The sequence below is a fragment of the Semicossyphus pulcher genome, unplaced genomic scaffold (genome assembly GCF_022749685.1).
Source record: "Semicossyphus pulcher isolate SPU_LCO1_2020_fin unplaced genomic scaffold, fSemPul1.0.p SCAF_7, whole genome shotgun sequence".
Taxonomy (NCBI): Eukaryota; Metazoa; Chordata; class Actinopteri; order Labriformes; family Labridae; genus Semicossyphus; species Semicossyphus pulcher.
Genome location: NW_027211748.1, coordinates 12724101 through 12750335, shown reverse-complemented (window position 1 = coordinate 12750335; position 26235 = coordinate 12724101). Strand labels below are relative to the sequence as shown.

Below are 26235 nucleotides of genomic sequence, written 5' to 3'. Positions count from 1 at the left end.
AACCAATAAAGGCAGCTACAGTTTCCCCTTAAGCAATCAGAAGTGTTTTATTTTTAGTCATCAGAAGTAGATTCAGCTCTTGTAGGAGTCTTAAGTACACCTAAGCAGAAAACCTCTGTGAAGCTTGGCAATCATTAAGTCATTAAGTAGTTTAGAAAATATGGCAATTATTGTAAAAGGTCTCAAATCATTCTTAACATACATAGAGCTACAGTGCAGTAGCTGTCTCTAATGGATGCAGGAACATGAAAAAGGAGGGAGGGTCTTCTTTACACAAAGATGCTATTTGATCAAAAAAGAGATAACGTGTTTATCTCTCTGTTCTTGTCACACAGGACATGTTTCCTCCTAATGTGCAAACACTCGGCCACTCGAGCCAGATAAAACAGAAACACTGAATTTTTCTTGCCTCTATATTTAAACAGTATGTTTTTCAGGGCTGATACACATCCTCTAAGGTCTCACCCTCCCTAAACCCGGCTAAATTACTTTATTCAACAGATCTTGGTTTGTTTCATGTGGGAGTTATGAACTGTCAGTTTGTATTCACTGATGTTGGAACAAGATCATTCGTCTCATGTAAAAGTGAAAATACCACAATTTAAAGACCCTTAATGCTTGAATTTAAAGTATGTCTAAAGTCTAAGTAATAAGGTATTGAATTTTTATGAATAAAACAAAATGTACATACATTGTGAAAGATCCCTCACTGGGTTTTGTGTTCAATCTTTTGCTGTTTGACGACTAAAACAATGCATCATGACTTATAAGATATTGAGAGATTATAAGTTGGTATTTGTAGCTGTAAAATTAATGTAATGAAGTAGCAGTATAATGTAGCATGAAATACAAAACATTTTAACAAAATATTTCTATTGTATAATTTCTTTAATTGCACATTCCTTTAAATTTATTTTCAATTTCCCTAAACTCTAAACACCAACACCTCAAACTTCCAGGTACAAACTATGTCATATTACTTCTTGTACAAATGTTGCCCTCAAATATCACACTAAAGATATCAAGTAGAGACTATTCGTACACAACAAAAAATTATTATACATTGGTAAAATCAATTCAACACTACTATATAAACCTGGTACGCCTACTGTCATGACTGAAGGCGCTTATGATTATTCCCGAGAACAACCTCCTGACAGGGTGAACACAATATGAACACGTACGCTTTTTAAAACGTTGTCAATATAAAATTGTAGATTTAAAAAAGTATTTAATTTAATAAATCAGCATTTTATAATTTGAAAGTACTTGAAAAAACACCAATGATTTTTTGTTCCACGTTATGTTCCATCTCCTTTGATCTAACAATATTGTGATAATGTGTATATTTTTCCTTTTTCTTCTCTTAAGGATGCGACCAAAGCTTTGTATTTTTTTCTTTTGTTTTTTCTTCATCTTGTAAAAATGACAAAATGATCTCCCGAATGACTCTGTGCTTACCCAAGCAGCGTGATATATATGGTGTAGCTGTGAAGTTAAAGCCAGTGAGGAAACATCAGATACTTTGATCAAGGTTTATTTTCTCCAATAACAAGTAATTGCATTCAACACATGGGGAAGAAAACACTCATGGGATGCATCAAATCCTCATCACTGATCTGCTGCACATGTCAAGGTGAAAGAGAGAGTGAAGGGGAGAGCTGTCTTTAAGCATGGAGTGAACAGGTGAACTAAATCAGGCTAATGAGCACTGACAATGAGTGCAAACAGCCAATCAATGATGAGTGAAGGACAGGTGAGGAAGTGAATTAAACAGCATGAGGCGGGTGCATTAACAGGAGAGGTAACAGGTGAGAACATGGTGAGTTTACTACACTGACTCAGATGCTGACTTAGTCACTGTGCGGCAGCACTTTGAGCAACAGTGCTTGTGTTTGCGCAGCCAGCAGATCTCCAGACTCCTCCCCCTGTGCTGGCTGTTTAATTCCCGAGAGGTGATGCCTGGTTAGTAACTTAATAAAGCTGCTGGATGCAATCCCGGGGCACAATGTGTGGATCATGTTCGTCTGACAGACCTGCTCTCTGCTCTGCTCCTGCGCTCACTCTGCCTGCGTCTGTGCTGTAAGTACTGCAGGTCATACTGCAATTTCAACTCTTACATGTGGTGAGGGGGGGACATAGCTCTGCTGTCTGAATAACTCACTTGGACTTATGAATGAAAACACATCACACACAGCGGGGACAGAGACAGAGAGAAGTTGTGGTTGCTTTTGGTAAGTTTTAGTTCAAGAAAATATTTTATCAGTGCAACTTTTAATGCAACTTTAATGCTTTTGAAAGCTAAACAAAATGTGTTCTGATGCTATTTTCTTCACATATTAATTAACTTGCAGATGTCTTAATTGAATCTCCTTCCCTAGCATTTGTGTTTAAAAGTTTTTCCCTGTGTCCTGGTATAAGTTCTGTGAGTGACAGTATTTTAACACTGCATGCTTGGACTGTAGGTGTGATCATTTTGCCCTGTACCCAATGTTTAAAGAATGCTCTGTGTGGCTTTTTGTGATGGAAAGTCACTGGCTTAAATCCCTAGTGGAGTTATAAATGTTGTGCCCAGAGGCAGCCATTTTGATAGGGTTCACTACATTTCCAGCCACATGCACACACGCACACACACACCAGGAATACATAAGTAGGCTAATCATTCTGCTCATTATTCCCATTGCCAGGAGGTTCCTGTCCTGGTATAACTGTCGGAGCATAATGGTGGCGTTTAAAGGGATCTGGACCAAGGACTTCTGGAGGGCCGTGTCAGGAGAATACCTTGCCACTCTCATCTTTGTCCTCCTCGGCCTGGGCTCCACAATCAACTGGGCTGCAGGGGAGGAGAAGCCCCCGCCGGCCGACCTGGTCCTCATCTCGCTGTGCTTCGGCCTGAGCATCGCCACAATGGTGCAGTGTTTTGGACACATCAGCGGCGGACACATTAACCCTGCGGTCACCGCAGCCATGGTGGTGACCAGGAAGCTGAGCCTGGCGAAGGGGCTGTTCTACGTGGTGGCTCAGGGCCTGGGAGCCGTTACAGGAGCCGGGATCCTCTACCTGGTTACGCCTACAGCTTTTAGAGGCTCCCTCGGTGTGACCACGGTGAGAATCTTACCACTTTTATTTTACATAAAGTTTCCTGCAGATAAGTGAAAGGAAGTTGTTTTTATTCCCAGGTGAACTCCAACATCTCATTAGGACACGGCCTGCTTGTGGAGCTCCTCATCACATTCGAACTGGTCTTCACCGTCTTTGCCACCTGTGACCCCAAGCGCACAGACCTCGGAGGCTCTGCTAGCCTTTCCATCGGCTTAGCTGTAGCTATCGGCCACTTGTTTGCAGTAAGTATCTTTAAAGAAGCCAGGTTAGATTAGATATGAAGTTGCAGTTAGGTCAAGAAGTCTAGGAGGATTTTTATAGCGTTCTATTACATTATATAGAAAACAATGAATTTACAGTACTTGCATAAAAATCTAGCCATCTCCATATCAGATGACACCTTCCTGAACTCAGCCAAAAGAGTCGTCACGAAACATTAAAGACGTGTCGAACAAGCCTCGTTCCAAGTGAGAGCGTCTTTAGCAGAAGCACTCTTCATGCTTCTTAAGAGAGCAGGTGCATTAAAGCATCTCCTCTTCACTGTGTGATATTGTCTGCTTCTCGCTGATTCACACCCACGTGCACATCTTTATTGGAGGCTGCCATCGCATAGCAACCAATCTCCGGGGGGGCCTCCCTGAACCCTGCAGAGCAAATGAATGCACAGGGAAATAGATGTTATCTCTCGCACTGCTAAGAACTGATTTCTCCCTGCGTCTGTTTAGCAAACGCGTTTATTATGACTTGCAGTTGATTTTGGTTTGCAGCAGTAAACATGTTCTGTAGGGCAGTATTATAACTTTGATTATTTCATGCAAAGTGCTGATGTTTTATCATTTACACTTAAAAAAAATGCTGCTCTGTGTCTTCTAGATCCCCTACACAGGAGCCAGCATGAACCCCGCTCGATCCTTTGGGCCAGCGATGGTCACGCTTAACTTTGAGAGCCACTGGGTAAGAGATACTTTTCACAGAGGATTATCTTTCTTTAAGGAGTTTGTGCGGCAAAAATATTTCACTGACTTCTGATAGTGTCTCGATCAGTGTGAATGGATGTGTGCCATGTCTGTCTGAGGGAATATAGTACAATAAATCGGCTCATTGGGTGAGATCTAATGTCTTACTGCTCTCGAATAATCTGTAGAGGCCAATGATTTTATTTGTGTGTCCTGAAGAGGGCACCAGGTCGCTATGGCATGTTGAAACCTGGTAAGGTCACATTTCCTGCACCACGGCCAGAACAGTAAAAACAGCTGTGACCTGAAGACACCATCGAAGAAGAGAGAGAAGGGAGAGTAAACCTTAAAATGAGCTGCTTTAAAAGCTTACATGTGACCCTTGAGTTTCTGACTCCACCCAAAAAAGTAGTGCCAAAGAATCCCAACTTTACAGCATTTCTCCGCCTACATAATAAGAAAGGTGTAAAATAGCATTAGCTCTGAAAATTATGTATCCAGGCAATTACTTCCACGCAGCTATTTGCAGACAGCATGGTGCCATGTTGTGGGAGTGTGGTGGTATACTCAGACGCGTCTCCTCTTTGATGCTGCACACACCGATCTACCTGCCTCTGAAGTTTGACCCTCTTTTCCCCGATCTGCAGCCGAACAAATCAGGACATGTTGTCTGTAATAAAACACGTCCTACGGGCCCTGATGAGCCAGCTGACTAATTAACGTGTTTGTTTGTCTCGCTCTGTATGCTAGGTGTACTGGGTGGGACCCGTTCTGGGGGGCATCCTGGCTGCTGGTCTGTACGAGTACCTGTACTGCCCCGACACCGAGATGAAGAAGATGCTGAAGCAGGTCTTCCAGAAGGATCCATCAGGCAAATACAGGGAGGTGGGGAACGACGACCTCGCCATCAAGCCGGGCTCCATCTCTGATTTGGAGAAGGGCGAGAAGAAGGATCCTTTCCAAGACTCGACGGGAGAAGTGCTGTCTTCAGTATGACTATCACGTGCACTGGAAATGGAGACCAATCTGTAGAGCAGAGTGGCAATCAAACTTTGGAGTATCCATCTTGAGCCCCCCCCCCACAACCCACCCCTCCTCCGAAGACTTTAAATCCTCAGAGGAGAATATGATTTCTGTCCATGAGGCTCCACAGAAAGAGGCTGAATTACTCTCATTGTCATAAAGCTAATATGCTGCCATGGCTCAATCCCACAACCTGTTCAATACTCCTCCCGAGGCCCCTCACTTGAACGATTTTTGCAGCAGCAGCGTTGTGCACATTGCACGCCGCAGAATGACAGCCCAGATTGTGTGTGTGTGTGTGTGTGTGTGTGTGTGTGTGTGTGTGTGTGTGTGTGTGTGTGTGTGTGTGTGTGTGTGTGTGTGTGTGTGTGTGTGTGTGTGTGTGTGTGTGTGTGTGTGTGTGTGTGTGTGTGTGTGTGTGTGTGTGTGTGTGTGTGTGTGTGTGTGTGTGTGTGTGTGTGTGTGTGTGTGTGTGTGTGTGTGTGTGTGTGTGTGTGTGTGTGTGTGTGTGTGTGTGTGTGTGTGTGTGTGTGTGTGTGTGTGTGTGTGTGTGTGTGTGTGTGTGTGTAGGGGGAGATATGCGTAAGGGTCGAGCAATTATGTGGGGTCATCACGCTGAATTGGAGAAGTGAAGAAGAAAATGCAGGCTTGTTATTTTTGGATTAGTGTCACATTTGGTCCACGTACTGTATATGTAATAACAGCAGAGATTTTTCCTTGTGATCATTAAGCACATTACAAGTCCCAGGCAATGTAAGCCTGCACGGACGAGCTGTGTTACAGTGCTCTCTATTTTCAGTGCAGGGAAGCAACTAGTTCTTTATGGAAACACTTGTCCACTTAAGATGTTTTTTCAATTGCATGTTTTTTTTTGTGTTTAATTTCATGAAAACTGATTTTTTTTTTTTTAGCTGTTTATTTTTAATTGATCTAGATTAAGTTTTTCTTTGATTTTCTTTCTTTCATACTTATTTATATATATATTTTTTCACTGTATAATATGATTTATTTCTTAAATATTGTGATTTTTCCCCTGCTGTTTTATGCTAACAAATTTGATATGCTAAAAGATGATTTAAAGTTGTTATAATAAAACCTTTTGTGTATGTTATAAGGAATGTTTCTCTTTGTGTTATTCACGTGTTTAAACGTGCAGAAGGACAAATCTACATCCTATTCACTTCTTGGGACGATAAGGCTTATCCCTGGAGTTACTTGTTCCCTGTAGGAGGATCTGCTCACTGGGAAGAGGAAAGGTTCAGATCAATGATGGATCGCCTCATCTACCTTTAGATTACGTCTCCCTGTGGCCAGATAAATGTCCACGATGTGTGTTCCTGGTGAGTTAAGTCTCTGAGAATAGCCTCATGTAATCTCACTCCATCAGCAGCGCGCGCAGGAAATGATTCCACTTTGTGATACCAAATAGAGGCAATCTGTTACGTCTACATTTTATTTCCTTTGCTATAAGAACAGGTGCGGTTCAATCTTTTTCTCCTGTAATGCGGAGGAAATGATCAGCTCCACTGATTCCCGCCGCATCAACTCGAGTTGTCTACATGGTGCGACTATATTGCTTTTGCAGGGCTTGAGTGCCGACGTAATTCAGATACTTAATCAAAATAGTTTTTACTCCTACGTGTACTTGTCTCCCCCCTTAGTTTAACTTCTTCCCAAAGTGAGTGCAGTTTTTGTGTGGCAACAGCATCACCTAGTGGCCCCCATGTGAATCACCGGCTGTGTAATATGTGGTCTCATTTGTATTTCTCCAGGGGAGGGCAGCCACGAGCCTTGGATGTGCAGGTTACTCTGCAGACATTGGGTGACACAAGTCAGGCTTGTTAAGACCGAGCCACGTTAAAATTGAAACTGGCCCAGGCCCTTAATTCAGAACTATACAGGAGAAATAATCCTAGTTTAACCCTTTAGGGACCTGTTTGTGGAATAGGATCCTGCAGAACTTTTAACCCTGGTGTTCCTCAACTATTTTCAATTTTGTGACCGGATTCTTATATTTCCAAAATCTTGAGTTAAAATGCATTCTCAATACTTTCCTGCATATAAAGGTGACCGACTTCACTCTAAAAAACGTATTGATGTTAACAAATTCTGTTCTTCAAGGTCTACTGGAGATAAAAATGGACCTAGCAGCTCTCTCCTACCTGAAGGCATGCTGCCTCTGTCCCTAAAGGCTTTAATGGCTCGAGGCCAGAAGCCTCTCAGCTCCCCTTAATCATCTTTACGGCCTAAATAAACCAGAGCATAAATCTGATGCTTCATGCATTGACTATTTCCTCTTGGGACGGCTGATAAGGAGTGGCCTCCTGATTTATCCCTCGCCCATGTGACGATTAAAAGGGGCGGATAGGTGATGAGAGGAGACCCTGTTGGATTGGAAATGTTCTGAGGGAGAGTTAAATGTTTCTAAAGTGTCGATATGAAGCAAGATGTTGTTGGAGTTTCTTCAGCTTTTACATAAATGAGCAGATGCTTTAAAGTGCCAATCAAATCCCCAAATTTAATCTTGAAAATGTCTCTTTATGTGTTGACAAACTTCCACAGGCTTGCCGTAGCCTCCTCAGTCAGGAGAAGGCAAATAAAAAGTGACAGCGAATAATAGACCAGCGCTGTCTGTCTGTTAACATCACGGCTTATCAGTGAGATGCTGAGCAGAGGGCTGATAATGCATGGATAGCCTTCACAGTGGCTGCCTCCATAATTCATTAATTTACATTCACTCTCATTGCAAATACCAACAATGGCTATATGATGGGAATATTGTTATAACCAGAGCCTCATTTGCACATCATACACATGCCAGCCGAGTATATCTCAAAGTGCATCTCATGCTTATCTAACGGAGAACAGACTGATTTCTTGCCACTTGAATATTCAGATTCTCAATTCCCAGCATGCACCAGAGAGAGGGGGGAAAAGATAAAACACACACCTTAAAGATCATTAGCAAATAATATTTGGGGATTCATGAAGAAAAACAGCGTTAAACACTTGTTTAATAATTCATACTATAAACAAGAAAGTCTCCCACTTCCTTAATAATTTAGACGTAAGCTAATGTTGATTTATTCAGGAAGGTCTCCGCCACCAGCAGCGCCTGCAGTGCCCAAATTTGAATTAAAGTAGGACAGTAGCAGGCGAGTCTGTAATAACATTTGTATAATTTTATTATTGCTCTGGGCTCAGTTCATTTCCTCCTCCAGTAGCTGCGTGAAATTGTTTGATTCTGGAAACTGCCTTGAGTCTGCGGCTCTGGGGTTGGAGGGTGGTACAGGAACAGGAAGGCATGCGACACTCTCTCTCTCTCTCTCCGTCTGATGCTGTCAGACACATAAACACGCACACACACAGAACGCCACGTACACACACACACACACGCAGAGAGAGAGATAAATAACTTTGTTATTCTGGGTTTGGTAATACTGTTACATTGGCTCACTTAATAACTCAAGCTGTCTTGAGAATATGATTGATATTCTCACTCACCTTGTCACTTATGATGAATATTTTACTGCGTTTGTGTGAGAGAGCGAGGAAGCGGAATAACTCATTCATTACATTATCAGATCATATAAATGTGAGAGTTTGTGTTTACGTCTTTTTCCAGTAGAGATGTCGCAATTTCTCATTTATATTAGTCAAAGAAAATCACTTTCAGCCTTCTTTTCAAGCAGTTTGCTTGTTAGAAAAAAGCAGTTTTTGTAACTTATACTCAGAAATATACACGTGATATGTCGTTCCTTTTGGACTCTCTAAAGAAGAGTTAAACTTAGTGATCATTTGAAGGTTGATTTAGCTATCAGGTCTAATCTCCGGTATCTAGTTTGCGATGTTCCTCTGTTATACTTTGATTTAGTTTCCCAATGATAGGACTATCATTTCCAAAATGCTAATCTACCAAACTCTGATTACTCTAACACAAACAATCAAGTTTGGGGGGTATTAGCTCATGTAACACACACCTGAGACCCCGGTGGCTTTGACACAGGAAGGGGGGGTGGAGAAGTTCTGATTGGTTTCCTCGGGGCTCTGCTTCCAACTTCCCACCCGCACACATTCCCTCACTCCTCCTCTTCCTCCCCCCTCCTTCAATTCCTTTATGCAGAGCAGCCCAAACTGCAGTTTGATGAAACACATTTGTTTGACTTAACTCTTGCCGCGCCATCGCGGGCTGAATCTCCGAGGCCTGTCGGTGTAATGTGGCCCAAAAGCAATCGGGTTAATGAGAGGATATATGTACAAGTGTGGGACTTGACCGGAGGAGCTGTTTTCCATTTGGGTTTGGTCTGCTTGTGTTATTAGGGAAACCTTTATTATTGTTGCCCTCTAGTGGGAACCATATAATAGGATTACATTTTATTAGAGCCTCCCAGCATTACCCAGGCAGCCCCCTCCTCTTGTCTCTCTTCCCCTCGTAGTTGTGACACTGACTCCTCGGTCCACTGTGGGTGGGATGGCTCCATTTGGGGCTGAAAGGGAGGCCTAAGAAGGGGGCAAAGGTGACTGTCGTCTTTTCTAAATTACAGAAAAAGTGACTTTTCAATATAAAGTCTTATTTTTGTGTCACACAGAAAACTGAAACTATATCATGAGCAGAACAGTGTCTGTCAGGGCTGTGCTTGCTTTTGGAAGCTGTAATAACCCCCTGTAACAGTGAGGGAGAAACACGCATACCAAAGTTATCTCAGGACAGTTAACAATGAGAGCAGGCCTAGACCGTACTCTTTGTTATAGTATTTAAAGCGACCCAACTTAATCCACCATTTAGAAGGAAAGGAAAAACGTACTTTAAACAGGCAGAAACCTCGAGCAGAACCAGACTCATTGGTGAACATCCGTCTGCCACGACTGGATGGGCTGAGAAAGTGGGATAGACGTTGAAAAAGAAAGAGTGAGATGGATAGACAAACAAATACACAGACAGAAAGAAAGACGGCAGCAAAAAACAGCAGAAAACACAGACTTATAGTAGCAATAATAATGGTAGAAAAAGACTAATATTAGCAGGACTGAGTAGGACTGATAATAATAGCATTGGGAGTGAAGCAGGCCCACGGCAGCAGGCAGTCCACAGCAATGATCCACAAGAACCATACAGGAAGTTCTCAAAGTAGAGCTGTAAAGCACAGGCTTGTAGGTTGTCTTTACCGTCTGCTATTGCTAATGCTAACAGAACAAAAGAAGCCTTGCCTTGCCTCTATCATATTGTGAATGTTCAGTGTTCCAAAGCAATACCTGGTGGTATAACTTGGACAACATCATAACAGCCGAGTCATTCTCCGGAGCTGAATTTCATTGTGCCAAAGATAATATTTGATGAACAGTTCTGGCCTAAAACTGTGCAGCCCCGCGGGGCAGATTGAGTCAGGCTCTGGAGCAGCTTCAGCACTTTGCCTCCTCCATCCCACTCCCTTACATAACCACGGGCCATTACAGGGGTGTGGGGAGTGTAGCAGCAGTTATTAACATGGTCTGAGGCTAAACTAAGAGCTCTCTCTTAGTCTATAAGGACTGGTTTCTATGGACCAGGAAGGCCAAGGTCAATTAGTATCGTGCAGTGGTTGTTAACATAAGTTAGCTACTTAAACATGATTTGACACTGTGACAGAGGTGTTTTCAGAAAGGTAGTATATTTGCAACCAGACATTAAAACTCACATTCAGGTGCCAAAAAGTCTATGTTATATTTAAACTTAGCCTTTTCATGAGTTATTCAACTTTAGCTAAATGGCCTTTAGCTATAAATGACATGTAGGGAGTAATGCAAAATGCTGTTTAGCTGTGGCAGGAGTAAAGAAGAGTCATAATGTTAGCTCATGCTGGCTAACGTTTGCTAACATTAGCTTGTAGCTTGTGTTAGCTAACATTAGCCACCTAACCTAGTTAGCTGCAGTTAGCTACTGTTTAGGAATGTAACGTTTTATTTGTAAGAGGAAGACTGCGCTACAAAGTCTTACTTTAAGTAGGTCCCCTATTGTGGAAAACTTATTTTTTCCTTGCCCATACATATCTACTTTAGTCATCCTACTAGCGTTGGGATGTTGGCGAACGATCTGATTCTTTTGAACGTCTCTTTAGTGCAAACGAGTCGTAGGTGAGAGCCGTTCTTTTAATAGCTGTGCCCAAATTTTACTGCCCGCCCTAGATCCACTCCCCTTTATGCCCGATTACCACAGGCAGCTTTTTTCAACTGCAACTCTGCTATACCAGGTCGAGTGTAGTGGAATCATGTCACCACAACATAGTGCAGACGGTGAGCAACATTTTAACCCTCCACCAAGTTTGTTGGGGTTTTTTGTATAGCTGAGTTGAGTTGTTCCAGGCACCTGGGAACTTTCCAGAAATTTCCGACTTCCAAACTGTGAAGTCCTGAACGCAGCATTTTTCCAACCTCTGACTAGAAAAATTGCTTTGAACACCATTTAAAGTCAGAGTTCCTACTTGTGAACTTGGAGCAGATTCATCTACCCTGACTTCACCATCAGAAGTCGGAAATTTCTACTGGGAAGTTTTCGAGTTCCCAGTTGTCTGGAATGCAGCATTAGACAGTGGAAAGCTAAAGCCTCTGGATTGTTTCCATAGTCCGCCTACTGGGAAAGCATGTGCTTCAACAAGCCGTTTTGATTTGGCTCCTGTTGTTGTGTGATAATAGGAGTCATTTGCATAATGCCCACCTCAACAACAAGGGTCAGCACAACGTTGGCTTTGCCTCGAAACTGACCCTTAAAGATGGATCAACAACAAATGTGCAATCGGTAAATGCTGCCACTTTGTGATAATATTTACAGTTATAGCTACAGTAAAAACGAACTAAACTAATTCCTTGTATAGTGACAAAAACACACGGACAAAGTGTGGACAGTTACTACATTGTCCCATTCGCTAGCCGCTAATACAGCCAATGCAACCACATACACACCCATGGTGTGATATTACACATTGAAATTTCAATCTACCACTCATTGACAAGCTGCTGTAACCACTTCAACAGCTGCCTCCTCCTGTTCGGGGTCAGATTCGGGATCAAACATGTACAGTCTTACAACATTTGATCCCGCGAGCAGTTCTCCTGGAGTGGCTGCCATCTTTGTTTACTGGTTACCTGCGTCTGCAAGTCCACCGGAACCTACGGGATCAGGCAGCCAATCAGAGCAGCGCATCATTAACGTATCCCCGCCCACTCAAGACAGCGCACACTTATTGCAGGCAGTAACTGGGAGGAGGAAGAGTTGGAACAAAATTCTTCTTTTTTAATTCATAACTTTGTTTTAAAGACCCATTGGGCATGTTTTAAACAGCTAAAGGTAGCACAATATGGGACCTTTATAGATAACCAGACTCATTAATTTTTCGTGAAATTACTGTCAGTTTGTAGAAATTCTAGCAAGCATTACATGTTTCCCAACACCCGTGCCTCCTTTCCCCTGTGTATGCACATACAACTGTATGATGTCATTCCAGCTAGGCAGTTTGTGTTCAGGGCAAACTCACATCTGCAACCAATCTGGATAATTTGTCCACCGAAATATGGTGCAGCCAGCCCGTGCTGCCAGCTAGCTGCTGTAGCATTCAGGGTCTGGATCCAGGAAAAATTCCATAATTTCACATTGGCATTAGAACAATAGCTTAGTATTTAAATGTGTACACTTGTTAGTTTCAACAACATCTTATGCATATTTCTAAAGCGACAGGATGCCATTATAAATGTGCTACATTTGTGTTAAAAAAGGATAACGTATGGGATTGTAAGGCCCGGGGTGGTCTTTGTTCTCTTGTTCTTCAGACTTATGGTGTAACAATGTGAGTGTGTGTAGGATGAGAGCTGAGGTTTGGTGTATCGTGCACCAGCCAGTAACCTCTGGGGCAAATAGCTTCATCGTAACACTTTAATCCTGTGTTTGTTTTTCCTGTGGGACATGCTGGTCAAAAAGTGGAAAGTTTAATGGTTCCTGGATCGGATTTAGAGTCTTTTGATGAAGAGAATTGGAAAATTCTTTTGTTTGTTTGCGTCCATCATTCACTGGTCTCTTTACGTGACATTTATATTCCACTGTTGCTTCAACTTCAGAACAAACTTGGATTCAGTTTTCTCCCTGGATGAACTTTAAAAAGCTCAGCCTGTTTGTAAATATTTGCTTTAAATGGATGAGCTTTCTATACTTTTGTATGCTTTTCCCCTGCTTTTTAAGTTGGGTTGTGTTACAATAACATGGCCAAGTTGGTTTGCTTCCATAGCTGCTGTTCAAAGAAAGTTGATGCTCTCAACGGTAGGGGGCGCAAGAGCGAACGATGCAGCCTTATTCTACTGTGTATGGCGTGAGAATAACTATTGAGAATGTAGAGGGAAAACTGTCAATCCTATGTCCAGATGTGCGCAAAACAACACTCTTGACTCAGACAGAATAATTATATGTTCACATGAAGGAATAGTACAAAAGGAAACACTTTAAACGTGTAATTCCTTTGCTGACTGCGTCCCCAAAGTGAATCTAAAAGCCTCAGAAGTGCCTCAATCTTCCTGAAATCATGCATGGTTGAACATTTGAAATGAGCTCGCGCATCACCCCCAGGCACTGATTCAGACTTGATTGGGGCAAGGCAAGCTGCAAGTGCTTATTTATACAACTACGTCATTTGGAGGCTGTCCAAAGGGAGGAAGGAGACTGAAAAGATTAGCAAGGAGAGAAACTACAGAGTGAGAATTCCATTAAGCACGTTGCATTAATTTAATAAGTTGATTCCAGGCTAATCAACAAGTTGTGTGATGCACATGCAGCGTGTTAAAGAAGCAGAGGAGGTAGGTTACATGTTTGAGAGGAGGAAAAAAAAATCAAAGGACTCCACCAACAATCTATATAATTATCATCATCTGCTGCTTTTCCTCCCTGGCAAAGAAACACTCCATCCATTTGTAGCAATCGCCCGGGGGAACGTTACATCAAAACTAATCATAACGATTAAAATCAGCTCCTCTGCGAGAGGGAGGCAAGAGGCAAGTTGGAGGCAGGAGGAGTGAGGGTGTTGTAAATGCAGAAAAAAAAAAGATTTCTTTATTTGATTTTATAAAAACATAAACTCAACAAAGACTCAGGCAGTGCTGCTGCTGTGATCTGTTCCCTTGCTCGGAGTTTTATTCTGCAGATTGGTTTAGACTGGGGCAGAGACATGAGCTAATTGTATCCTGATCTTTGCCTTGAGGGGTTTCGGAGCCCTGGAGCAAGTATTCTCTGTATTTTGTTCTGTCTACCTTAGCCAAGCTATTGCATTTCTCTCTGGTGTAGGAAGAGAAGCAGATCGTGGGCCAAATCGGAGGGAAAAGGTGCCCAAAAAGATACTTTATGCCGCTCTATGTTTCAGGTAAGCGGAGATTTATTTGCTTTGCTATTATTTCCGTGGCTGGATGGACTGGGACATTGAGGCGCAGCAGCTTTTACGCATGTGCCAAGCGATTCGAGCGGTACAGTTCTTTAAAAAATATTTAACCACTTCCTGGCTATTGTTCCTTAGTTACTGTACAAATGTAAGCGGTGGCTACAATATGCGAGGCTTTAGCACATCTGGTCTGAACGGAAAGCGGATTAGACTGCGATCTTGTCGAGCAAACCTTCTGCTAGTCCACCGTGTGAATTCGCTCCTGGCGCGTTTCAGCTCCGAACACATCGCCGTCCCCGGGTCGCTGTTGCTGTGTAAACTTGCTCTTAACTTACTCAAACCCACATTTGTCGTTTCTATGCGAAATTTAAAAACGAGTTTTGTCGTGAAACAGCTCTATTTCCTGCTGGCTGCCCCAGATCTTCTAATGAAAGACGCCATTGTGGAGTAATTTTGCCGCAGGCGTTTTTCGTATTCCGTAAGACAGGATGTACCTTTTACACACGTCAGTGCAGAATCTATGAATCATCCTTTAATACAAGCCGTGGCTGTGTTGAAACAATCATATTTATGTAAGTAAAAACTAAAATAGGAGCGGATTCTGCCCTCTCTGCTCTCCTGTCTTGGCTCTCTGACCGCGCCGTGCGTAAACCACTCCAAGGTCCGGAAGAGAATCGGCAAATATAGTTTACTAAGTCATTATCAGGACCTATTTCATCCGTGGAACCATGTATTGTGTGACCAAACACCCACAAAGATTCATAAATTCATACTTTAAATGTGTGTATTACATCCTGGACACAAAATAAAAGGTGTATTTGGTTACTTAAACATTTTCTCTGCACTGTGATGTAACGAGACTTTCATCTGATGTTACATTAAAATAATAAAAGCCCTCTGTGTTTAATTCACCTGTCATAAAAGCCAACAGTCGTTTTCACAGCTTCAGAGGGCTTGTGAATTAACAGAAAGAGGCAGTGAGATTGAGATGTTGGGTTGTCCGGACTGGTCACTTGATGGCGCTGTAACAACAAAACCATAGGCTACTACCGGTGCTACACTTCATGTACAGCATCTGTAGAACTCTCTCAACTACACTTAAAACACTCTGATTTGGTGGAAGACAAATAATTAAAAGACAAGTCGCTTAGTCTGTTTTACATTTTGCAGTCTTAACAATCGGTTCCAAGCTTATTATCTGAATTGGAGCTTCGTGGAAAGGAACACAGTGATTATATTTCATATTGTGGCTCTGACACTCCTCTGCCCTGGGACAGCTCGGTCTGTGCCAGTGAACATGTACCACTACATCGAGTGGTGAACACTTCCTTATCTGTGATGTCACACTGCCACATTATCCACAAAGAATGACGATGATGTGGGACTACTTTTTTATAAAACTAAGGGAACAATTGTGTGTGTAAAGTATTGTTAAGATCGCTTGGCTGTACAGATTTGAAACGTTGTACCCACTCAGACAGCTTTTTACTCGTTGTTCTGCTCAGATGGATGACACCGTTCACTTAAGTGGATTCGTAAACACAGATTTGATGATCATGCTCTGGAAAAAAATGATTTTGTGTAGCTCTTGAGCAGGTCAGCAAGGTTTTCCCTCCTCAGGTAACTTTCTTTCGCCAGGCACTTCTTCATCCTCGTAGATTTTACTCTGAATATGTTTCTTATTTGCAAACTTCCCGAGCTGCCGTTAATAAGATATGTGCTTTTAAGAAATACAGTCAGCTTTAAGTCCTGATTTATGAAACACAAACTTAATGCCATACTTTCCACACTCACAACTTATGTTAATGCGTTGTATAAGAGAGGAAAACATTAATGACGTAGATGTTAATGTAGGCGTTATATTGCCAGGTTATACACCTGAGCACACCACCAGCCTCCGATACTAGCCCCGGCCATCCGGTTACAACGGCCTCCCTACAGCCGGCAGTGACTGAAGTTCACCCAAACTCTGCGGATGTCTGTGTGTGGACATTTGAAACAAATGGCCGTGGGCTACAAAGCAGAGACAACCCATCCAGATTATGTAAATACCAGTCTGCCTGCCTCCAACTGAATGTTAATGCTCTGATCTGAAATGCTAATTGTGTCTTGTGCGATATGTCGAAACAGTGAAGAGCTGCATTGTGGGATGGAAAATTGAAGCTAGTTTTGTTGCTGATGTCAAAACGGGACCTCGTGTTATTATAAAGCAGACAGGTTCTTGCTTCTTAAGTTTAAGGGGCATTTTCAGGAGCTCACTGAAGATGTAAACCGAGCTGCAGCGTGCGTTCCTTGAGATGTAGAAGATGATAGTTTTACATAAAAAGCTTGAAAGACTTCAGACCAGTGATGGAAAATAACAAGAGTAACTGGAGCGGGCTTTGATGCACTGTGCCTGTTTTAGATTTGTTTGTGCATACTGTGGTGCAACAAAATTACACAAGCTGGGTAAACGAGCAAATTCCCTAAACGCATACGTTCGGCTTGTTTCGCAAAGGCTGGAAACTTTGGGAACACGACTCCACAAACGCGATCGCAGGGGAGACTTTTGTAGCTCCGTGCCAAATTCAAAACGGCAACAGGTAGGACAGATGTGGAGCTGGTGGCTGCTACACGAGCGTCAATGCTTTCTTATGGACTGTGTGGATGCGGTGACCTTTGACCTGTCCTTGAGATAAAAGAGTTAAAGACAGAAATTTAAGGCCGACACATGCATCTTTACTTCCAGCAACTCCGAGTGATTTTGTGATAAAGGCTAAGAGCTTCTTCCCCCCCTTCCGCCTCCCACCTACTCTGCCACCCGTTCTCTTTCACCCTCTCTTCTCTCTCCCCTGCAATTTTCCATAATGCCTTACAGATTTTACACTCAATCCACCTTTGCGATGACAAGGCTTTGAGGAAATCCAATTCCACCAAGCTGTTTTCAGAACTTACTCTCCACAGGCACACACTCACTCACACACACACACACACACAGACACACACACAGCACCATCTCCACAAATTAGTCAGGGAACAAATTACCTGCATTCTGAGTGTGATCCCACGCACTTTGCCGGCTGCCTTACACAGGTCCCCTTTTGAAGAGCAGCCATGTGATTTCTCTCTCTCGTGCCCCGCAGGCCCCTTTGCCTTCTGCGAGGGATTCTGGAGTTGAATTTTAAAAACTATGTATGGCTGCTGCCTGCGCTTATCAGCGCGTGCACAAGCCGCATGCAAATCAGACCAGGATCACACACCGCATTGGAGGCCTGCACTCAAAGGCAAGCTTAATTGCTAATTGGGTAGCTAGGTGTGAAACTCACACTGCCAATGAGAAGCAGGAGTGTGGATGTTTTAAGGCCAGTGGTTGAACTAATTAATTTTAATCTGAATGTTATTAAAATTTGTGGATTCCCTCCATTTTCTGTGCAGAAAACAGCCCAGGAGAGTGCTGTTGCAGGAGTTTTAACAGCAATTGGACATGTTGTGGTTTGGTTTTATACTCCGTGGTGTCATTAGTGAGGGGGTTTTGCAATGCGGATGTGGTCATAGGAGGTGGTTTTTACACACTGCACCTATTATAGAGTAACTTTGATATTCATCAGGTGCGAAGCCAAAGAAAAACTGATTTAAAAACATGTTGAAAACGTTCCTGTTCCATCTTGTGGTGTGGCACTTTAGCTTTGATGCTTCTTTTTGCTCAGAAATTGCCTTAAATAATAAAATTACCTATAAAATTAGTTATGATTGATATACTGTTTGGAATGTAAAGTGTTTATATTGCATCAGGGCATCTGTAAATGCTGTTACTGATGGAAACATCCCAATCAGCAGGTGCTTAAGAGAGATGTGTGTGTGTTTGTGGGTGGAGGATATTAAAGGGCCATTTTTTGCCCAGGTGGATGAGAGGGTTGGTCACCGTTTGGGTCCTTTCACTGAACTTTGTGGGGCTATTACTTTGAAGGAGCCTGTGTTCAAACCTGCAGCTGAACAATGAGCATATGGAGGGGGGTGACCGCGCGCACAAACACAGCTCCAAAAGGGCAAAGGGCAGATGTGACAGGTCCAGACGTGCGCCCTGACCCTATTCGACACAAGACGATCCTTTTTTTTTGTCAGGCAGGATTAGGTTTATTCTGAAAATGCGACACTCATACCTGCCACTGAAACAGCGACAGCCCAGAAGAGCCGCGGGCGCTACAATGCTAATGTTGTCGGGGGCTTTGACTTCTCCCAGCCATTGCAAAGACGCTGCTCCGCGTGACAGCCACGGCGCCGCTCTCTTCCCCCGGTGCTCGCGTTTACGCTTCTCCACATTTGGCAGGTGTGTGTTGGAGGGAAAAAAGAGACACCGACCCGTGTCCTATCTGTTCACCCTAAAGTCTGCCCCGTAATGGACGAGACGGACATCATGGACTTAACGCATCAGAAAGCGAGGAAGCGACCGCGTCCAATCAGTTCCGTGGATGAGTCGGTGCACGCGTCCCTCAAACGGCTCCCGATCCGAGCGGCGGAGTGCAGGGAGCCCTCACTCATGTACGCTGTCCGAGGAGAGCCGGTGCCCGCTGCGTCTCTCAAGCAAAATGACCACTCGGTGACTTCCTCTCCAAACACAGTGATGCCGGCGCAGGTAAACGCGTAAAATCCGCTTTTATCTTGGGGGGGAAAAGGAAACAACGAGTGTGATTCTGGGCTCGAACTGTGACTTGTGCTGGAGCAGCGAAGTGACACTTAGGTTTTATTGAATGCAGCGTGTGAATAGATTGGAGTTAAATACAGTGCGCACTATTGTCACGTTTTTTGACCATTACGCACGCACAATCCTCTTCCTTAATTTAACCCTGATTTTAGATTCAGAAAATCTCTGTATTTTCTACACATATTCTCACTGATTGACTTGTTTTTCAGACCTTTGTATTTTCTCCCATCTTCACTCCGGGTGTGAAACTTTTTGTAGGCTGAAGTCATTTTCTTCTGAGAGCTCACACAAATTGTCTGCTAATGGTGTTTGTAGGTTAACAGGAGACAATTTCTCCAAATCCTATTACAGTATTCAAATCAAGAGTCATTATTGCTCATTTCCAACACTGTGAGATTGATGCTCCAAATTAATTTGGTTTTGGAGATTATGGCCCACAGGAGTGGATGCTCGTGGATTGTGGCAACATTCAGGTCAAGGTCAGGCTGCTCCAACTTGCAGAGAAGAAAATGTTTCCTTTCACTCCTGGCTGTGGAGGGTGTTAGGTTACAGAAATGTTAAGACCATTTTATCTAATATTTTATTCCCAAAATAAAATTGTCTAAGTCTTGATTATTAAGTCCCCTGTGGTTGTAATGCTCTATTTCCCATGTTGAAGAAAAAACAGAAATTAATACATCTTCCTATCAGTCTTACCTGAGTGTTTTTTTTCTCCCTCGTGTTTGTCTTACAGGATAATCGCTCCAGCATGTCCAGGCCCATGATCACACGGTCACCAGTGTCTCCCTTGAGTAACCAGGGCATCCCCACACCTGCACAGCTCACCAAGTCCAACGCCCCTGTGCACATCGATGTGGGCGGTCACATGTACACCAGCAGTCTGGCCACCTTAACAAAATTCCCAGAATCCCGGTGAGTCACCCTGTGCACTGCATCTGTATTTTAACTATGTGATGGAGATAAAGTTTCTGGCCGGAAGTGAATGACTTTATTTGTATTTTGCTTGAAATAGTGAAGAGTTTTAAGGATTTAGTGCCTTAAAGTTTGAAGTCAGATGTGTTTATCAGCGTCAGAATGTCATCCTGTGACATTAAACATTCAAATGTCACATCTCTTCAAATCACTCAAATATCTCTCGGATGCCTTCATCCAAAAAATCCGGCACGATCAGCTGCTTTTGGATTTTTCAGATCACAAAACGTTTCCTTGCAAAGTAAAAGCCCACAGTAATTTCAGAGTTGTAAACAATTTGCAGGAGCCTAAAGTGCAGGATGCAGAGCACAGACAAAGGCAACTTGGTTATTCTGACAGATGTCACAGCAGCAGTAAAGGGCCACAGGGCGCAGGGCCATCTGGAGGCCGGGAGGCCGAACTGTCGCTCCGAGCCCGAGGCCCGAGGGTGACTGGCACCCTGCCTCGGGCGACTAACTACCAGCTGGCCCTGACCTTTCATACCACCTCTGTTTTTAATCTTTCTCTTTCTTCCTTCCTTCCTTTCTTCCTCTCTTTCTGTCTCTCTCTCTCTTTCCCTCTCTCTTTGGTTAGTGCGTGTATTGAGCTCGGTAATGTGTGCATATCTGTGCGAAGGTGTGAAAAACATTTCAGAGCTTCAGAGTGACTCACAGCCCTTTGCACATGCTCCTGCTACACTGTATAATTTCTGCCTCTCTCTCTGTTTCCATCCCACTTTACAGGGTGCAAGAAACACAACATAAGATCATGCGAAACATCAGCTCACGACTCATTTTCTGAACTTTCACACGCACAAATCGGGAAATATCAGATGGTTAATGTTGTCATGTTGTCCCCCCTCTCCTCCCTCCCTCTCTGTCTGCCTCCCCCTCCCCTCTCTGTGGGCAGAATCGGTCGTCTCTTTGATGGCACAGAGCCCATAGTCCTGGACAGCCTGAAGCAGCACTACTTCATTGACAGGGATGGACACATGTTCCGCTACATCCTCAACTTCCTCAGGACGTCCAAGCTCCTCATCCCAGACGACTTCAAAGTGAGTGCATGTCCATCCCACAAACTGTAAAGTCCCATCAGCCAGTCAGCACTCCTACAACTTAGCACACACAATGAATGCTAAGACCGGGGGAACGCCTTCGGTCACTGGGAGTCCTCAGAAACCGGTTCCCATGCTGGAGACTAAATATGAGGGCAAAATAAAGCTCAATCATAATGCGTTTACTCATCACGAGGTTTAGTTTGAGCCCCTCCAGCTAGAGATTCTTCTGAGATATGTCAGGAGAACAACAAGCATCAAGACAAATAGATAAATCCTGTGGCGCCACATTTCTTGTTCTGGTGCCAAGTGTCCGTCCAGAGTGAGCCTCACTGTATGTGACACGTTAGATTTCCTCGTTTTTTCAAACTCTTATGTGTCATTTAGTCAGTAATTACTTAACCAGCCCCCAGGAGAAAACAAATAAGCACATTATCCGATGGACTGTCCACAGTGTGACTCAATCAGTGGAAAGTATGTCAGCTAAAATAAGCAAAGACAAAAGACAGGCTCAAGTTCAAGCTGAGGTCACGTTCACATCGAGTCGATTCGGGTAGCAGCATGAGAAAACTTGGATGTGTCGAGATTCAGGCCCTGCAGTCCTGCGGGTAAAGGATCTGCTCCTCTACCCCACACAGCCCTGTGTTACACGTCGCACTACATCTCCTCCACTCGGGATGTTTTTGTAATTTCTGCTGAATGGTGTCTTCGCCGTGGTTTATTGCTCGTTCGTGCAGAACAGTGGTTTTCAGACTTCTTTGTTGTTGCTGTTTTTTGGTCGGGAGTCGCATTAGAGGGAAGATCATAACCTGAAACTGATTCTGTTTATGTTTTTTTTTTAGCTCCCTCGAATAGAGAAAGATTTAGTATCTAGAAAGATGTGCCAGCTTCCTCCGGTTCTGCTCAGCCTACCTTAAAAAATGGGACACATGTTTTACAGAATTTGTATAAAATGTTTTAATAGGTTTGCTTGAGAGAATTTCTGCATTGTATGCAAAAAGTAACGAGGAGATTCTGAGATACTTGCAGTTAAATATCTATAAATAAAACATTTAAACTAGACTGCTTATTTTACAGACTAGACTAATGAGACTGAAACAACTGGAGTATGTTGTCTGTTTTCTGCTAATCAAAGAGGTTCCGGTGATGTCGTCATGAGCTTTTATTTTGAAGGAGGGGCTATAAACCTTTAAATCCTTGGAGTTTTTGTGTGTTAAATATATCGACACATATATTATTCATTATGTCAATATGTGCTCCATAAAGTCAATTATCAAAACTGTAACTGGATTAATTTTATACATCGAAGTGTAAGACTTTGGGATGGGAGGCTGACAGGAAATGAGGGATGGGGGGTCACATGACCTGTAGGCCAGCAGGAAGCCTTGATCCTTTTATATGTTTGGTATTGATGATGAGACTTCAGGCTAAAACAGCAACACCTTTAAAATAATCTCCAGTACTTGCCTTGTTTCTAAGTTTGGGTCTTCATCCTACAGGACTACAGTCTCCTGTACGAGGAGGCGCGGTACTTCCAGCTGCAGCCCATGCTGGCCGAGCTGGAGCGCTGGCGTCAGGACCAGGAGCTGGGCCGGGTGTCGCGCCCCTGCGAGTGTCTGGTGGTGCGCGTCGCCCCGGACCTGGGCGAGAGGATCACGCTCAGCGGGGACAAGGCCCTGATCGAGGACGTGTTTCCCGAAATCGGTGACGTCATGTGCAACTCTGTCAACGCCGGCTGGAACCACGACTCCACGCACGTCATCCGCTTCCCGCTCAATGGGTACTGCCACCTCAACTCTGTTCAGGTAAGATTATATTCAGCATTCCTCACACAATGTTCAACCTTTCAAATGTATGCCCAAGAAAGTGATCGTCTGTTCTTTCATCCGCTCGTACACTGTATCTCACTGGTGCAAAATCTTATTTAATCCAATCGAATCACAAGAAACAGCCTTGCAGAAAAGAGTTCTTTGATGAGTTCATCAAAGCATCAATTTAGCGAGCCATCATTACACAAGTCTACCACTATCTTCACTTTCTTATGATCTGACCGGAATAATGATTTAAGTTTGGCTCTGGAGCTGGTGGATGGTCGGCTTTAATGTCGAGCAACAACACTCATTTCACCGCGGTTTGTTCCGTGATGATGAGAAATGTTTACAATGAGACGTCAGTTTGAATGTGGGCATCAAATCCAACCTGCAGAGAAGGAACAGGACATGGATTCATGGTGGATCTAAACTCTTTAAGTGAAGGAATGGTTTACACTTTGACTCATGGTGGAGAGTCATTTACATGAGCAAACAGATGTGTGTCTAACTAACAGAGAGAGGAAGTGATCAGTTAAGTTAAGCAGTGAAACACTTAAGTATGAGTTTCTTCCCAAGAGGGTTTTTGGATCAATGTTCACTCAAAGTGAAAAGATTAACTAGCAAATCGCCACATTTTTGTCTGCAACATCTGAGAAACAAAGCATGAAAAACTACACTTTTTTTTGCCTGCAGAGTTTATTGTTAGTTCGACACTTCTATGAAGTAAAGTTGGAAAATTATTAGCTATATGAAGCAATTTTTGTTGGTCAAAGATGTCCTTAAGTATCGTCTTGAACAGTTTACATGTTTGGAAAGTTGGAGTCTTTCTTATTATCTAAATATGGATCTATAGATATTTTGCTTACAAGGACTTAAGACCAGTGTACTCCTAAATAAAAGCAAAGGCTTCTACAGCCAGAGAAATGTGTTAACTTCATCTTGTATGCTCACCATGCATTTGGCAATATTGTATTTCTCTGATTATATATTGATATTCCACTGATTCATTGATGGTTGAATCCTCAGATACGCATCAATAAAAGATGGGAGAGAGGCATATTTGAAAAGATTCACAATGATTTGGACCGTGTCTCCATCTGAGGAAGTCAAATCTCCATCTCCCTCCCAAAAACACACAAACAAACCCGTCTGTGAAGTATGTGAGTCGTGGAGAGCGAGCAAGAGAGCGAGCATGCTCCCTGGCAGGTTGTCCCCAGGCAGGGCCCATAATCCTGTTTGGTTATTAAAGCACGCCGGCGGTGGATGCTGTATCTGCGGCTAATGGAGGCAGGGCGGGGGTTTTCAGAGAAGGAAGGGGGGGCAGAGAGAGCTGCCAGCAGTAGGGGGACCTTTGTAGTTTTGGCGGAGGCTTGGGCCTGAGGGCTGGGGGAGAAAACGAGGGGAGAGAGAGGGAGGGGGGGGGGTTTGCTGAGCAGTCCACACTGAGCCAAGTGGCAGAGAGAAAGCCGCACTGCTCCCTGGGGCCTCTTCGATGGAATGTGATCCTACAGGCCCCCCGGACACGTCTGTAGATGTCTGCGAGGCTGCGTGATGAGGAACAGCTACACACACGCACACACATACACCCCCTGAAACAATGAAAAAGAGGCAAAACGAGAGGCTCTTGGTTTTGTGAAAGTCTCATCCAAATTCCCGTCACAGGCCGTATGTTGCTGCAGCTTACTCCCAAAGCTGTTTCCAATGTTAGAATAACTTGGCTGAGTTTAACTAGAAAAGTTCAGGATGACTCTCTGCCTCCAGTTTCGCAGAAGTACCTGAAAGGTCAGAGGTCAAATCAATGTTTTAGCATCGTAGTTTCGACATCCAAAAATGATTGTCCATCATCTTCATTATAATGTGGACTGAGTGCTAAAAATGGTGCTCATGATGCTTTCCCCTCTCCTTCTCTCCCGTTCCTCCTCCTCCAGGTTCTAGAGCGTCTCCAACAACGCGGCTTCGAGATCGCCGGCTCCTGCGGCGGAGGTGTTGACTCATCCCAATTCAGCGAGTACGTCCTGCGGAGGGAACTGAGGAGGACGAGTCAGCGAGGACCCAATTCAAACAGGATAAAGCAGGAGCAGCTGGACTAGAAACCTCCCGGGCAGCAGGAGGTGCTAGACTTTTCTGTGGCAGCCAAAACGCTTCGACGCTGTGCTGCAGAGCTCTGTGGACTCTGTTTTTCTTCGTTTCCTTGTTGATGTTTTTGTTTTCTTAAACTTGAGAACCATCTAGAGAATAAAAATGAGGTGCAACAGGAGATTTTTTTGCCATAAGAAGATACAAGACATTTGATAAGTTTGAGATTGCAAGGACATTTGTGATTGTCTAGCCCCCGTAACCAATTTAAAAAGGATTTATATACGCTGGACCCCCAAACAACAAAGTTTGTTTTAAAACTTAGAGCCTACATTAGGTTGAATATGATTTCTATTATACCCACATAAACTAAAAAGGCTTTACTGCTGATGTAATATGTTGCAAAGCTTGTCACCAGTGAATTGATTTTAATGTCTCACTGGCAAATTGGCCAAGTCTGTTTTTATCCCTCTCTGTAAAAAGGTCACTCATGTGTTGCTTACAGTACAGAATGTCTCAGTCGTCATAAACACAGTTTAGATTTTTCACAATGAACATCATGCTGAATATTGTGATACCAATGAAGTGTTTTTTATTACTTTGATGGAAGTTATTTTATTCAATAATGCCATAAAATATAGTTCACACTTGTATCATTAAAATTAAACATCATGATTTAGCCACACAATTCGCCTCATTAAGGAGGACGAACTGCAACTCCCATATGATTTAATTGGATCATAATATAGTCATGACCTGTACATTTTTTCATTGTATATGTGTCTGTGTTTTTTTACATTGAATCTTTTTCAAGCAGATTTGTTGCCTCCGACATGACTGAACAGATTAAAGCTTATTGTACTCCCCACTCCGAGGCCACTTTTACTTGTAGCACATATTGATATGAAGTTAAAGTATTTCTAAGATGACTGACCCACCTACGCTCCCTAGATTTGAGTAAAGAGGAATGTAGCAAAAAATGTGAAATAAATCTCAACTAAAGTTGTCGTGGTGTCTCTTTGTCACATGTTATCCTTTACATTTAAATTCCCTGCATCCATCCCAGCTCTTAAGATCTGTTTTATATCCTGAATGTGTTCAAAAAAAGAAGCACAATCTTTTACATGATGCAGTGTTTTAGCTCTCTCCAACCAGAGAGGTAAAGCTCTTTTACCACAGCAATATTGTACCT

General features: G+C 43.2%; 2 protein-coding genes across 3 annotated transcripts; both read left to right on the top strand.

The window, feature by feature from the left end:
• Positions 1-2007: 2007 nt before the first annotated feature.
• Positions 2008-5389, top strand: LOC138611298 (aquaporin-4-like). The gene is made up of 5 exons (XM_069684320.1): positions 2008-2082; positions 2688-3105; positions 3180-3344; positions 3976-4056; positions 4809-5389. Exons 1-5 carry the CDS (start codon positions 2009-2011, stop codon positions 5052-5054), a joined length of 984 nt encoding a protein of 327 aa, XP_069540421.1. The 5' UTR covers position 2008; the 3' UTR covers positions 5055-5389.
• Positions 5390-14100: 8711 nt separating this feature from the next.
• On the top strand, positions 14101-26033 carry kctd1 (potassium channel tetramerization domain containing 1). 2 transcript variants are annotated; one of them, XM_069684319.1, is made up of 5 exons: positions 14101-14455; positions 19885-20063; positions 21012-21156; positions 22656-22961; positions 24896-26033. In XM_069684319.1, exons 1-5 carry the CDS (start codon positions 14447-14449, stop codon positions 25055-25057), a joined length of 801 nt encoding a protein of 266 aa, XP_069540420.1. In that variant the 5' UTR covers positions 14101-14446; the 3' UTR covers positions 25058-26033. The 2 variants fall into 2 exon arrangements, with proteins under 2 accessions (XP_069540420.1, XP_069540419.1); XM_069684318.1 differs by lacking the exon at positions 14101-14455 and adding an exon at positions 18846-19082.
• Positions 26034-26235: the final 202 nt, after the last annotated feature.

Bases quoted from the DNA above. Each gene is read 5' to 3' on its own strand.
- LOC138611298 (XM_069684320.1), top strand. From the start codon at position 2,009: ATGTGTGGATCATGTTCGTCTGACAGACCTGCTCTCTGCTCTGCTCCT. The intron at 2,083-2,687 runs GTAAGTACTGCA...TCCCATTGCCAG, and splicing joins ACTCTGCCTGCGTCTGTGCT to GAGGTTCCTGTCCTGGTATA. The intron at 4,057-4,808 runs GTAAGAGATACT...TCTGTATGCTAG, and splicing joins TTAACTTTGAGAGCCACTGG to GTGTACTGGGTGGGACCCGT.
- kctd1 (XM_069684318.1), top strand. From the start codon at position 18,846: ATGGACGAGACGGACATCATGGACTTAACGCATCAGAAAGCGAGGAAG. The intron at 21,157-22,655 runs GTGAGTGCATGT...TTCATCCTACAG, and splicing joins TCATCCCAGACGACTTCAAA to GACTACAGTCTCCTGTACGA. The intron at 22,962-24,895 runs GTAAGATTATAT...CTCCTCCTCCAG, and splicing joins GCCACCTCAACTCTGTTCAG to GTTCTAGAGCGTCTCCAACA.